This window comes from Chiloscyllium punctatum, chromosome 48, assembly GCF_047496795.1.
Source record: "Chiloscyllium punctatum isolate Juve2018m chromosome 48, sChiPun1.3, whole genome shotgun sequence".
Lineage (NCBI taxonomy): Eukaryota > Metazoa > Chordata > Chondrichthyes > Orectolobiformes > Hemiscylliidae > Chiloscyllium > Chiloscyllium punctatum.
Genome location: NC_092786.1, coordinates 28,090,958 through 28,106,668, shown reverse-complemented (window position 1 = coordinate 28,106,668; position 15,711 = coordinate 28,090,958). Strand labels below are relative to the sequence as shown.

At 42.5% G+C, this 15,711-nt stretch overlaps 1 protein-coding gene across 3 annotated transcripts in view; it reads right to left on the bottom strand.

The window, feature by feature from the left end:
• Nucleotides 1–15,711, bottom strand: part of spg21 (SPG21 abhydrolase domain containing, maspardin) — a 165,648-nt gene that overhangs the window by 108,951 nt on the left and 40,986 nt on the right. For all 3 annotated transcript variants that reach the window (XM_072564917.1, XM_072564915.1, XM_072564916.1), the window contains 2 exons: nucleotides 9,135–9,228; nucleotides 3,261–3,422 (listed from right to left, as the gene is read on the bottom strand). In XM_072564917.1, the coding sequence (XP_072421018.1) occupies nucleotides 3,261–3,422; nucleotides 9,135–9,197 (225 nt within the window). In that variant the 5' untranslated portion in view covers nucleotides 9,198–9,228. The remainder of the gene's footprint in view (nucleotides 1–3,260; nucleotides 3,423–9,134; nucleotides 9,229–15,711) is intronic.

Sequence of the window (15,711 nt, the reverse complement as noted above, 5' to 3'; positions counted from 1 at the left end):
TTAATGAATACTTTTTGTCAGTATTCACATTGTAAAAGGGCAATGTTAGTGAGAATACGGAGATACAGGCTACTAGATTAGATGGGATTGCGGTTGACAACGAGGAGGTTTTAACTATTTTGGAAGATCCGAAAATAGATAAGCCCCCTGGGATGGATGGGATTTATCCTCAGATTCTCTGGGAAGTGAGGGAGGAGATTGCAGAGCCTTTGGCTTTGATCTTTATGTAGTCATTGTCTACAGGAATAGTGCCAGAAGACTGGAGGAGAGCAAATGTTGCTCCCTTGTTTAAGGAAGGGAATTGAGACAACCAATGAGCTTTACTTCAGTTGTGGGTAATGTGTTGGAAAAGGTTAAAAGAGAAAGGAATTATAATCATCTGGAAAGGAATAATTTAATTAGAGATAATCACACAATTTTAATGAAAGGTAGGTCATGCCTAACTCGCCTTACTGAGTTCTTCGAGAAGGTGACAAAATGGGTGGATAAAGGTAAAGCGGTTGATGTGGTGTATTTGGACTTCAGTAAGGTGTTTGATAAGATTCCCCACCATAGAGAGAGAGAGAGAGAGAGAGAGAGGGAGAGAGGGAGAGGAACACAGTCACGGACAAAGACAAAGACACACACACAGACAGAGAACAAGAGAGAAAAACAGACACACAGATAGAAAGAGAAACCAAAAGAACAGCTGATGCTGCTTAAACAAAAATCTAAAAATTGTTTGCAAAGCCTAATTGGTCTGGCAGCATCTGTGAACAGAAATCAGAGTTTACTCTGATTAGATTTACTCTGAGCTTTCCTCACAGATGCTGCCAGACTGCTGAGCTTTTCCAGCAACTTCTATTTTTATTTCAGAAAGAGAGGGACACAGATTGGTTGGGCGGGTTGGACGGCGGGGGGGGGGGGGGGGGGGGGGGGGAAGGGGGTGGAAAAGAGTTGGGGTGGAAAAGAGTTGGGCTGGGCCAGAGAGGAGCCGTGGGACTTATTGACTGCTGAAGAAAAGGAGGGGAAATATATTAAAATCCAGTGTGTGGAGGTTTGTGAAAGGCAGGGAGCTATGGAAACATCAAACATAGTAGGATCATTAGCATCTTTTCTTCACCAGGAAGAGGCGACTTTGAAGGTAACATAATGCTGCAGAGACAGACTAAGGAATAAGATGATCATGCAAATACTGAAGCAGGAGTTGGTTGCAGTGAAAAGTAAACTGCAACAGCACTAAAACAGCAAAGTCCCATGAGTTGGGTAATTGTGCCCTGAAGAGGAAGCATGCCTGGGTAGCCAACAGGGGCGAACCAAGACTGATGGCATGTGGCAGCAGTCTAGATACTAACTGTCTAATGTAGGTACACCAGAAAAAAATTTGGGATGCTTCGATAGATAGTTTATCATACCACTAAGGAATTACCACATTTAGCTATTTAACACTAAAAAATCTGCAAGAGTGGGAAAAGCCTTCTGAACACACACTGGGAATTTTTTTGATTCATTCATGGGATGAGGATGTCAACCATGATGATGTGGGTCTGGAGTCATAAATAGGCCAGATCAGGTAGTACGACATTTTCCTTCCCTAAAGCACATTAGTGAACCAGATGGGCTTTTCAAACAATCAACGATGGCTTCATGGTTCTCATTAGTTTTTTAATTCCAGATTCCTCTTTGAATTCAAATTCCACCATATGCTACAGTGGGATTCAAACCCAACAAATCTAGCAATAATACGAGGCTGTTGCCCCAACTCTGGATGCTCTTAAGTTCACGGAACTTACAGGTGCCACTGTACCCATAGCCCCTGCAGGTGCAAGTGTTCTTGGATTTGGAAGCTAGCATGTAAGGAGCCATGGTGAACTTCTGCAGTGCATCTTGTAGATGGCATGCGCTGCTGCTACTGAGCTTTGGTGAAGGAGAGGGTGAATGTTTGAGGATGTGGTGTCAATTAAGAGAGTTGCTTTGTCTCAGATAGTACTGGATTAGTGGTGCTGGAAGAGCACAGCAGTTCAGGCAGCATCCAACGAGCAGCGAAATCAACGTTTCGGGCAAAAGCCCTTCATCAGGAATAAAGGCAGTGAGCCTGAAGCATGGAGAGATAAGCTAGAGGAGGGTGGTGGTGGGGAGAGAGTAGCATAGAGTACAATGGGTGAGTGGGGGAGGAGATGAAGGTGATAAGTCAAGGAGGAGAGGGTGGAGTGGATAGGTGGAAAAGAAGATAGGCAGGTCGGACAAGTCAAGGAGACAGTAACTGAGCTGGAAGCTCCCAATGCGGCCTCCTCTACATTGGGGAGACTGGGCGCCTCCTAGCAGAGCGCTTTAGGGAACATCTCCGAGACACCCGCACCAATCAACCAAACCGCCCCGTGGCCCAACATTTCAACTCCCCCTTCCACACTGCCGAGGACATGGAGGTCCTGGGCCTCCTTCACCGCCGCTCCCTCACCACCAGACGCCTGGAGGAAGAACGCCTCATCTTCCGCCTCGGAACACTTCAACCCCAGGGCATCAATGTGGACTTCAACAGCTTCCTCATCTCCCCTTCCCCCACCTCATCCTAGTTTCAAGCTTCCAGCTCAGTTACTGTCTCCTTGACTTGTCCGACCTGCCTATCTTCTTTTCCACCTATCCACTCCACCCTCTCCTCCTTGACCTATCACCTTCATCTCCTTCCCCACTCACCCATTGTACTCTATGCTACTCTCTCCCCACCCCCACCCTCCTCTAGCTTATCTCTCCATGCTTCAGGCTCACTGCCTTTATTCCTGATGAAGGGCTTTTGCCCGAAACGTTGATTTCGCTGCTCGTTGGATGCTACCTGAACTGCTGTGCCCTTCCAGCACCACTAATCCAGTATTTGATTTTCAGCATCTGCAGTCATTGTTTTTACCTTGTCTCAGATAGTGTCAAGCTTATTTTGTTATTGGAGCTGCATTCATTCAGGTAATTGAGAAGTATTCTATCACACGTGCCTAATCAATAGTGGACAGCCTTTTGGGAGCCAACAGGTGAGCTGACATACATTACTTTAATTCAATGTATCTATATTTTTCAGGTAAATGCCTTTGCTGAAATGAAAATGCATATAAATTACCATATACATCAACTCATACAATGTAAAACACTATAGCAAAAAATCAATTTAATTTTTAAATTTAATTAGTAATTTTGCTATTATAATATAATGAAGCCAAGAAGCCTTATTTGCAATTAAACGGTCATTTGGAAAAAAGTAATTTCGAAAATACAGCAAAGAAAGCTATACTTACAGAGATAACTCTGTAGCCCCATCCAGTTAAGGCCAAAATTTGATGAAAAAAAACATCTGCTGTTCCACTTACTGGGGGGAGGAATATTATTGGGCATCTTATGTTTCTGGGTCCTGCATCATATAGGGACCAGACTTTACTGTCATCATCATCCACTATTATCTGTAGTATGGAATAAATTTGAGTTAGACAAAATCTGAATTAGATCGACTCCAAGTGACTGAAAACTGTTTTTTCTTCTGAATATTACATTGAGGGATCCTTGCAAAATCACAAAGATATATGCTTGTGATAGAATCTTGGTTGAGGAATGTCAGATCTAGCTGCAATGAACCCACACCTGATGGAGGATATCTAACACAGATTAACTGATGTAATGATGGATGAGTGTTAAACCCAAGATCACAAATCTCCAAGCTATAGTCTGTTGAATGGGAGACAAACAATGGTACTATAAAAAGAGAGTGTAAAAAGATTAAATGATCAGTGTTTAGCCCGTAAAATGGATAACAAAATATCAGGATGAACATAAGAAATACAACGTGGATAAGTCTACCAGGCCTGCCCCACTACCCAATATAATCTGTGTCGACCTGCCTCAGATCTACTTTCCCATACGGTCCCCAAATCCCTGGATTGCAAACAACGAACAAATCTGATCTCATCCTCAATATATTCAACACTAGGACATTCATAACCCTCTAGGGTAAAGAATTCCAAACATCCACAACCCTTTGAGTGAATAAATTTCCCATTTTACCCTTAACACTGAGTCATAGTCATACAGCTCGAAAACAAAACTTTCATCCAACTTTTCCACAGTTCCTAGCACATGCATGCATTCAAACACTCTCCCTGGCATTTGTGCATGTATGGTCACTCTTTGACTTGCACTTGCTTTGAGTCGCTCTCCCTGACAAGCATATTCACGCTCACTTTCCATAGCAGACCAATGCACTCTAGCGTTCTCCATAGTATATTTTCACACATTCCCAGGCATTCCCACTCCACTTATCACTCCCACCCATTATAATTTTAGAACCAAATTCTGTAATGGCTGTCATACATATTTATTTTTACTGTGCTATCAATTTATCCAACTTGTTATGAATGTTAGTGGCTAAGTTGTCCTTTATGATTTTTCTTTTCTTTGACCTTTCATTATTTTGTTTCCGTGCTTACCCATTTCTGTCACTCTATGGATATCATGAAATTTTGAGTTAAGTAGAATCATACAGCACAGAAATAGGCCCTAGGGCCCAACCCATCCATGCCAGCCTAATGGAACTAAACGGAAATTAGTTCCATTTCCCTGTATTTGGCCCATATCCTTCTAAACCTTTCCTATCCAAATACCCATTCAATAACATTACAATGCAGTGATACTGCAGATAAATGACTACTGTCCATCAGCAGCAGCTACATCCAACATCTTCCTGGGGAGTGTCAGAATTTTAATTTCAAGACAATGAAAGAACCGCAGTAAACTGCTAAGTAAGGATGGTGTTAGTCTCTGAGGAAACCAGTCAATGATGATGTTGTTCCTTTGCGCCTGCTGCCCATGTCCTTCTGAATGGTAGAAGTCACCAGTTCAACTGCAAAGAATTCTGGTCACTGCATCACAGGAAGAATGTGAGACACTATAGGATTTATAATTATGCTGTCAGGAATGGAGAATTTTAGCTATGAGGAAAAGTCAAGGATTGGATTTATTCTTTTAGAGCAGAAATAGCAATGGGACAATTGACCTGAGTTGAATGAAATTATGAAGGACCTGAATAAACTGATCAGGACCTATTTCCCTTTGTAAAGAAATCAATAACTGGAAGGTTTAAATTCAAAGCAACCAGTAAAAGGATTAGAGAGGTGGTAGGGGTCTGGAGATCATTATCTGAAAGGGCGATAGAGGCAGAACCTCATGGTATCTATAAAAACTCAGTAAGACACATGCAACCCACAGCACTGTGCAACAAGAGGTGGAAGACTTAGACTTCATTTTAAGTTTTTTTCAATATCACAAAATCGGCGAAATTATCTCCTTTCGTGCCAAAGTTTATTCTTTTTTAAAGCTGCTTAACTTTCCTGAAGTCACTAACTTAAGGTAAGGATCAAACAATGAGGAGCTGAAAATACAAATATTACAAAAAGAGCAAATTGAACCAATGTATTGAAGAAAACAAGCAGGAAACTTTGGAAACACTGGCTGACTAAGTAGAATCTGTGGAGAGAAGAGTGTTTAAACTCTAATAGATTCTTCACAAGACCAGAAAAAAAAAGACTATATTTGAAACATTAACACCAATTAACTGTTAATTAACTACCATACAAACAGATGTTGCCAACCTTTATCCACTTGATTTCAGTTACACATTGTTTTAAAAAGAAGTCTCTTAGCTTGAATAGGTCAGGAAGTGAAATATGCTGTTTAATGTCAATCAAGACAAAGCAGACTGAGGAAGATAAAAATAAACTTAAAAATTGGGATAAGCAGTGGGGGAAGGACCCAAGGAGCTCTTGTGGGCAGTTCATTGCAACTGTAAACATTGAACTAAAGCAGGTAAGAAAGTAAGTGGGGCTACTGGTTATCTAACAGGAAGCAAACGGCGGGGATAAATGAGTGCTTTTCTGGCTGGCAATTAACAACCTGTGGTGTGCCTCAGGGATCAGTGAAGGGGCCGCAATAATTCACAATTTATATAGATGATTTGTGTCAAATGTTGCATGTCAAAGTTTGCAGACGACACTAAGATGAGTGGCAGAGCAAAGTGTGCAGATGAATGTGAAACTTTGCAGAGGAACATAGTGGACAAAGGTATGGTAGATAGAGTACAGTGTTAATAAATATGAAGTCATCCATTTTGGTAGGGATAACAGTAAAAAGGACTTACTTAAATGGTAAAAAGTTGCAGCATGCTACTATGCAAAAGGACCTGGGTCTGCGGGTACAACCAGTTACAAGGTAAATGGAATTTTGTCCTTCATTGCTAAAGGGATTGAGTTTAAAAGCAGGGAGGTTATGTTGCAGCTGTACAGGATGCTGGTGAGGTCACACCTGGAGTTGTGTGCGCACTTTTGGTCTCCTTACTTGGGAAAGGATGTACTGGCACTGGACGGGATGCAGAGCAGAATCACTAGGTTGACTCCAGAGTTGGGGAAGTTGGCTTATGAGGAGAGACTGAATAGACCAGGATTATATTTATTTGAATTCAGAAGAAGGAGGAGGCAATCTTACAGAAACACACAAAATTATGAAGGGGATAGACAAGATAGAAGTAGAGAGGTCTTTCCACTGGCAGGTGAAGCTGGGACAAGAGGGCTTAGCCTCAAGATTAGAGGGAGCAGATTGAGGACTGAATTGAGAAGGAACTTCTTCACCCAGAGGGTTGTGAATCTATCGAATTCCTTGCCCAAATGAAGTAGCTGATGCTACTTCAGTAAACCTTTTATAGGTTAGATAGGTTTCTTTTGAATTAATTAAGGGATATGGTGAGAGCGCAGGCAAGTGGAGCTGAGTCCACAAAAAGATCAGCCATGATCTTCTTGAATGGCGGAGCAGGCTCAAAGAACCAGGTGGCCTATTCTTGCTCCTAGTTCTTACGTTCTTAAAAGATTCAATCACAGGCATGTGATTGAATCCCAACAAACTAGAAAGTCTACAAAAGATATGGGTTGCCCACATATGGAGTACAGAGTCAATCCTGGCACAGGCACCTCACACCTGAAGGGCTGGGTACAATCCTGGGCATTTACCCACACCTGGACCAACAGGCAAACCACAGCTTGAGTACTGGATATTACGTACATATTCCACCACCTGAAGCACAGCAATCCTGCATGCTAGAAAGGGAAGAAGGTGGACACCTGCTTTCATCAGCCTGGACCAGAAGGAGGATATTGCAGGATATTGCACACATACATGTATCCAAAATGGGCTTTGGGGAGGGAATCCACAATTGGATCCAACTACTCTACACCTACATCGTTAGCACAGTCTTAATTAACAGGTGGGAATCAGAAAACTTTCTGTTCAGATGTGGAGTCAGTGGGGCTGCCCATTCTCTCCTGCCTTGTTTGTGTGTTGCATACAGCTTTTTGCTGAGTCCATCAGGAAGGACTGGATCCGAGAGGGCTGTCTTTTCCAGCCAATAGAGGCACATCACCATTTTCTGCTTGGATCGACAGTCAGTGCACATATTCACGAGCATCTGCAACCAGTTCAAATTAACTCAGAAGCAGAGATAAATCAAGGCCACATCCTTTTGGAACTGGGCTAGCCAATCCTTTATTCCCTTCACTATCAGGAAAGATTACTTGAAGGTGCTGGGAACTTGGTTTGGAGTGGCTGAGTCTTGAGCAAAATCTTGGGAGAAGTGCATTGCCAAGGTGAGGCAGATACTGAAATTTTAGAAGCACCACTCTATCTGCATTGCGAGTAAATACCATTCTAGATTCCCTGAACATGTGCCATTGAAGTCACATGAGCCATCTTCCACTTCATCTGGAGGTCTAAGGTGGACTATGTCCACAGGAACATATGTACACAACACTGGATGCCATTGCCACCCTTATCTTATGGCTACCTGTGTGTGTCATTGCTTCAGGCTGTGCACATACTAAGTGTCACTGCATACCGAGATTCTATCTGTCCCTGGTATTGTAAAAGATGGACTGGTCTCGTTCCCATGGAACACTCCAAGTTTCCACCTTTCCTTCATTGAAAAAATTGTGTCTGCGAAACCTTGTGGGAAAAGGAGAAGGTGGATCCTGTCAGATTCTTCCCTGAGCAGAATGTCCAAGTCATTTGACGGAATGCCTCATCACCAGAACTTTCAAACAACTTTCAAAACCAACACTTGGTTGGTGGTGAGAAGGGTGTTACCTGTGAGGTCCTTTTTGTATACCTGGACTCTTAGTGTCACCCCATGCTGCCTTTGAGGGTAAAGATTGTTACACATCTTCTGAAATGCGCTTTTGCAAAGGAAGTCTAGAGAAAGACGCAGTCATTTTGTTGAGGTTCGTCCCAAGCATCTCCGCGTCACAGGTCTCTGTGCTATATGGTCTGTTCCCAGGATACACACACAGTCAAAAGTCAACTGTGCCCGGAAGACCATCAACTTGTAAAAGATGGTCTTTGGTCTGCCTGAAACTTGTTGCTCTTCTAGAGCAAGGAGTTGACCTTGCTCAAGTCGACTTGCGCACTGACACATTCCAAGGTCCAGGACTACGTGCTGAGGGAAGCACTGAAGCTGGCGGTAGCTGCTACTAAGGCAGTGAGGAAAGACCACCATTTAAGGTCCTTCTGCCAAAGTTAAATGGGTGTCCGTTCAGTTATTGGTGCCTCAAATATATGTAATTATGGTCTTGTACAAATTAGAAATGCCTATTAAAAGTGGCCTTGCCCCCTCCCCCACTATGTCTTTTGCATATAAACTGACATTTTCTGAGTTTCCAACAGTTCTGAGGAAGAGTCAATCGACCTGAAGTGTTAAGTCTAATTCTCTTGACAGATAATGCTGAGCTTTTCCAGCAATTTCTGGTTTATGTAAGAAATGCCTGTGCTTTGTTTGCTGGATAGAGTCAAACTCCAATGTTTGTTTGTTTGTATGCTCCTGTCCAAAACCAAACTGTTTAAGTAACTGTGTATGTATATAAAGATATTTTTAGTATTAAAGTATATTTTTCAAATTTAAAAAATCCCACATTTAGAGCACAGGGTGCAACCTGAACAAGGGTACCAATTTATCAGATTACATGTAAAACAAGCACAGAAAATAATAACTTAAATAATATTAAAGAAACTGGCAGAATGAAGAAGGCTCATCTGTTTGGGAATTTAACAGTCACCTTCAAAAGGAAAAGAAATGCAGCACTTGCCTTTTTCAGTGGGACTGTACTCCGGAACCAGTTATAATCAGGGGAGACTTTAATCGCACCCATAGTGACCAGAACATCTACTGCAGCAAAAGGTCTGTGTAAAGCACAAAATATGTTATTGTGTATGTCTTTAAAATCATAATTATAAAAATATTTATTTGAGATGGACAGCAAACCAGCCAGGTGAATTACAGTTTAATAGTTTTATAGTGACTGTAAAAGGAGAAATGTCAGAACGTATACAAAAACTGAAAGATGCAAGGATCCTTAAAGATAGTACAGTAACAGAAGATAGCATATCCAGCATAGAGTGTCTTACAGCATGGAACAGATCCTTCAGTCCAAGCAATCCATGCTGAACATAATCCCAAACTAAACAATTCGCACCTGTCTGCTCCTGGCCCATATCCCTTCAAACCTTTTCTGTTCATGAACTTACTTAAAATGTTTAAAGGACATTTTGGGTAAGTGTGCCCACATCCACCTCTTCCTCAGGAAGTTCATTCCACATCCTCTATGCAAAATATTCCCCCCACCACCCCAAGTCTTTTTTAAATCCTTCTCTTTTCACCTTAAAAACATGCCCCTTCATCTTTAAATCCCCCATCATAGGGAAAATGCATCTACCATTAACTACCAAAACCCATCAAAGATTTTATAAATTTCTATAAAGGTCACTTCACAACCTCCTGTGCTCCAGCAAAAAAAAAAACATCCTTCTATTACTCAAACCTTTCATACCAGGCAACATCCTGGTAAATCTCTTCTGAATCCTCTCTAACTGAATAATATCCTTCCAACAACTAGGTGACCAGAGTACTCCAGAACAGGCCTCACCAATGTCCTGTACAATCTCAACATGACTTCCTAAGATTAATAGTGAAATAAATAAAACAAAACGCTGAACAGATATCAGTCCATTCAGAGAATCCCCACTGTGTGAAAACAGGCCATTCAACCAATCGAGTCGACATCAACCCTCCAAAGAGCAGCCCATCCTCCATAACCCTGCATTTCCCATGGCCAATCCACCTAACCTGCACAGCTTTGGACTGTGGGATGAAACCAGAGCACCTGGAAGAAATCCACGCAGACACTGGGAAAATGTGCAAACTCCACAAAGGCTGTTGCCCAAGGCTGCAATTGAACATGGGTCACTGGTGCTGTGAGGCAGCAGTACTAACCACTGAGCCACCATGCTAGAGATCAAACAATAATAGAAATTGCTGGAGATATTCAGCAGGTCTGGCAGCATCTGCAAACAGAAAATAGAATTAACAGTGAGTTCAGGTACCTTTCTTTGGAACTGATTAATAGTCACTTGGACAATTGAGTTACTGAGGAAAGCCAGCAGAGATTTATTAAAGGCAAATAACATGCAACTAACTCAGTGTTTTGCTAAACTTAATGAAGACAATAAACTTTATTGTGGTATGCGTGGACTTCCAAAAAAGGCTTGTTAACAAAGCTGCAACATTAAGAACAAAACAGGTGACAACATGCTGACAAAGTAGTGGTGAACAATGTTGTTCACAAGGATTACGCATACAAGAGTCAGTACTGATACTCTACACTTCGTGATATATACAGGTTGTTCTTCTATAATGTGATAGTTGTGTTCTTCTATAACCTCATGCTATAGAAAATCGTGCTATGGAAAACCGTCATAGAAAATCATGCTGTGGAAGGTCGATAATAGAAAGAAAATCACGACACCCATTCAACAAAAAGTTTGCCTAATCCAAACAACATCCTCAATTTCTCAATCATGTTACAGCCAATTCGTGCTGACAAAATGCATGTTATAGTAGAATAACCTGTACTTAGATTTGGATACACAACTTCAAAACATGCAGGTGACAAAACCCAGATATATTGAGAACTATGAGGGGAATACCAACTGACATCTAGAGGACACTGGTTGATGAAACAAGACGACACATGGCAGAGTATAGAAGCAAATAAGCTATCATAAATGATAGGAAACTGTTTTGGTATTACAGCAGTGCAATGTCCAATTCGAGGCACCACACTTTAGGAAAGTCATCAAGACTTTAGGAAGGATGCAGAAAAAAATTCCAAAGAACGTTTTCAGGATGAGAGATTAAAAAGTCATGGCAGCTGCTGAAGCGGGATTTTGGTCTGAGGGGGCAGAGGGAGATTTGACACAAGTGTTCAATATCATAAGGAGCCTGAATAATTCACATAAAGAGAAGCTAATCTTGCTGGCAGAAAGGTTAAATAAACAAAAAGAGGACAAAGGTTTAAGTTAATTTACAAAAAAAAGCAATCACGTGACAAAAACTTATTTATGCAACAAGGGGTAATGATCTAGAATGCTTTTGGTTTTGGTGTGGAGGCAGATTAAATTGTGGCTTTCAGAAAAGAATTGTATCAAAAGATAAAACTGACTGGGTATGAGTAAAACTAGATCCAATTCCTTAGCAAACAGCAAATGCAAACAGCACAGCCATTCCAATAATCTGCGTCAAATACTTGTGAATGGGGCATTGAATAATAAAAACAAAGAATCTACTGATAGCCGTAACACTATTATCAATTGTCAGAAAAACCCATCTGATTCACTAACGTTGTTCATCCTCACCTGGTCAAGCAGCATCTGAGCAGGAGAATCGACATTGAGCATAAGCCCTTCATCAGGAATCCTCAAAACATCAATTCTCCTGCTTCTCCAATGCTGCCTGACCGGCTGTGCTTTTCCAGCACCACACTCTTTGACTCTGATCTCCAGCATCTGCAGTGCTCACTTTCATCCTCACCTGGTCTGACCTTACATGTGACTCTTGCCCTTCAGCAATGTGATTGACTCTCAACTGCCCTCTGAAATGGCCTAGCAAGCCTCAGTTCAAAGACAGCTAGGGACAGGCCATAAATGCTGGCCAGCCAGAGACGTCTACGGCCCACAATGAATTTTTTAAAAAAATCAGTTCTGAAGGGTCATTCAACCCGAAACATTAAGTTCATGGAATTTTCATAGAATCCCGACAGTGTGGAAAATTCTGCCTTCTCCCCTTAGCTGCTGCCAAACCCACTGAGATTTTGCAGCAATTTCTGTGTGTGTTATTGGGCTCTGATATGCTTTGGTTTTGAAATTACTTGGCTCTGTGCTGCTTCTGCCATTTAGCATGCACATGCTATGACTTCACCAGGTTGGCACCTCATTTTTAGGTATACCTGGTGCTACTTCTCACATGCTGCAAGACAAGATCTGAGGAGCATAATTTGGGAGCATAGGCGGTCAGGGAAGGATGTTGTTGAAATGTGGAACTTTTTCAAGGAACAGATACAACGTGCCCTTGATATGTACGTACCTGTCAGGCAGGAAAGAGATGGTAGTGTGAGGGAACTTTGGTTGACGAGGGAGGTTGAATGTCTTGTAAAGAGGAAGAAGGCGGCTTACATAAGGTTGAGGAAACAAGGTTCAGACAGTGTTGGAGGGATACAGGATAGCCAAGAGGGAGCTGAAGAAAGGGATTAGGAGAGCTAGGAGAGGGCATGAAAAATCTTTGGCAGGTAGGATCAAGGATAGCCCAAGGCCTTTTATGCGTATGAGAAACATGAGAATGATGAGAACGAGGGTAGGTCCAATCAAGGACAGTAGTGGGAGACTGTGTATTGAGTCGGAAGAGATAGGAGAGGTCTTGAATGAGTACTTTTCTTCGGTATTTACAAATAAGAGGGACCGTATCGTTGAAGAGGAGAGTATGAAACAGAATGGTAAGCTAGAGGAGATACTTGTTAAGAAGGAAGATGTGTTGGGCATTTTGAAAAACTTGAGGATAGACAAGTCCCCCAGGCCTGACGGGATATATCCTAGGATTATGTGGGATGCAAGAGAGGAAATTGCAGAGCCGTTGGCAATGATCTTTTCGTTTTCACTATCAACTGGGGTGGTACCAGGGGACTGGAGAGTGGCGAATGTTGTGCCCCTGTTCAAAAAAGGGAATAGAGATAACCCCGGGAATTACAATCCAGTTAGTCTTACTTCAGTGGTAGGCAAAGTAATGGAAAGGGTACTGAGGGATAGGATTTATGAGTATCTGGAAAGACACTGCTTGATTAGGGACAGCCAGCACGGATTTGTGACAGGTAGGTCTTGCCTTGCAAGTCTTATTGAATTCTTTGAGGTGGTGACCAAGCATGTGGATACAGTATACATGGATTTTAGTAAGACATTTGATAAGGTTCCCCATGGTAGGCTTATGCAGAAATTCAGGAAGCATGGGATAGTGGGAAATTTGGCCAGTTGGATAGAGAACTAGCTAACCGGTCAGAGAGTGGTGGTAGATGGTAAATATTCAGCCTGGAGCCCAGTAACAAGTGGAGTTCCACAGGGATCAGTTCTGGGTCCTCTGCTGTTTGTAATGTTTATTAATGACTTGGAAGAGAGAGTCAAAGGGTGGGTCAGTAAATTTGCAGACGATACGAAGATTGGTGGAGTCGTGGACAGTGAGGAGGGCTGTTGTCGGCTGCAAAGGAACTTGGATATAATGCAGAGCTGGGCTGAGGAGTGGCAGATGGAGTTCAACCCTGTCAAGTGTGAGGTTGTCCATTTTGGAAGGACAAATAAGAATGCGGAATACAGGGTTAATGGTAGAGTTCTTAGTAAGGAGGAGGAGCAGAGGGATCTTGGGGTCTATGTTCGTAGATCTTTGAAAGTTGCCACTCAGGTGATAGAGCTTGTCAGAAGGCCTATGGTGTTTTAGCGTTCATTAGCAGAGGGATTGAATTCAAGAGTCGTGAAGTGATGTTGCAGCTGTACAGGACCTTGGTAAGGCCACATTTGGAGTACTGCGTGCAGTTCTGGTCGCCTCATTTTAGGAAAGATGTGGAAGCTTTGGAAAGGGTGCAGAGGAGATTTACCAGGATGTTGCCTGGAATGGAGAATAGGTCGTACGAGGATAGGTTGAGAGTGCTAGGCCTTTTCTCATTGGAAAGGCGAAAGATGAGGGGTGACTTGATAGAGATTTATAAGATGATCAGGGGAATAGATAGAGTAGACAGTCAGAGACTTTTTCCCCGGGTACAACAGTGTTACAAGGGGGCATAAATTTAAGGCGAAGGGTGGAAGGTATGGGTGGGGGGATGTCAGGGGTAGGTTCTTTACCCAGAGAGTGGTGGGGGCATGGAATGCGCTGTTTGTGGGAGTGGCAGAGTCAGAATCATTGGTGACCTTTAAGCGGCAATGGGATAGGTACATGGATAAGTGCTTAAGTTAGGACAAATGTTCGGCTCAACATCGTGGGCCAAAGGGCCTGTTCTGTGCTGTATTGTTCTATATTCTATGCTTTCTTGCACTCCTAATCGAATTAGCTTGATGGAGAGTGAGGGATAGGCTGGACTGTGACATTACAACTACAATTCTGTTGATGGCTGACAATACCTCGTGGATTAATGACCTGAGGGAAGGGAGTGAAGCAGCAGAGGCAGCTGAATGCATGGACTCAATCTTATTACTAAAATGGTTAATGTGCTCCTTGTACTTACTATTGGAGTCAAAGTAGGAGACTGGAATTTAAAGACACAGTTAATCACAATTGTTCTTTATTTTTTCAAAGGCAGTTGGAATGGGAGGAGTGACAGCGAGGACGAATGGCCTGAATGGAAGGTCATTTTAAAATATAAAAAAAAACTTACCTTGGGAGTTTCAGGTATATATTTTGGCAGCGGCTGAATCCTGAGACACTACACGCCCTCCTCCTCTCAGCAAAAAAAAAAGAAGGACTCTCGTGTTGGCTAAGGGAAGGCATTCCAATTGATATTTCTTTTGTATAATGTGATTGCCTGAAAGTTTATTATTAGTTGGTCAATGGAAGACGACAGAGAAATACTAGAAAATATTTAATTATTTAATACAAATTTATAAAGTAGGCTGGACAGGTGATGTGCTGTAGCTGTATGATAGGCTGGTTGATCCCATTGTGAATGGCAGTGACCATATCCGCAGCAAGTGTTGATTGCTGGAAGAACTCCGGATCAGAATCGATGATCTGGAATCAGAACTTCAAACACTGTGGCACATCCGCGAGGGAGAAGAGTTACCTGGATGCTTTGTTTCAGGAGGCAGTCACGCTCGGTAGATTAAGTAATTCAAATTTAGTTAGTGATCAGGAACAACAGGGGGTAAGTGAGGCAGGTAGAGGGTTTCTGAGTTCAGGAGTAGAGGAGCCTCAGCCCTTGACCTTGTCCAACAGGTATCAGAAAGGAAAAGGGCTGTGGACAGGATGAGCCAGCTGACCACAGCACCATGGTGCAGAAGGCCATGCAAGAGGGGGGAGCAAAAAGACAAGTAGTTGTTATAGGAAATTCTATAATTAGGGGGACAGATAGCATCACTTGTGGGCTGGATCGGGAGTCCCACATGGTATGTTGCCTGCCCGGTGCCAGGGTGCAGGACATTTCCGAACAGCTTGGAAGGATATTGGGGCAGGAGGGAGAAGATCCAGTTTTTGTGGTCCCATGTTGGCACAAACAACATAGGCAAGGCTAGGAAGGAGGACCTGTTTGGGGAGTATCAAGCACTAGGAAGGAAATGGAAGAACAGGTCCGCAAGGGT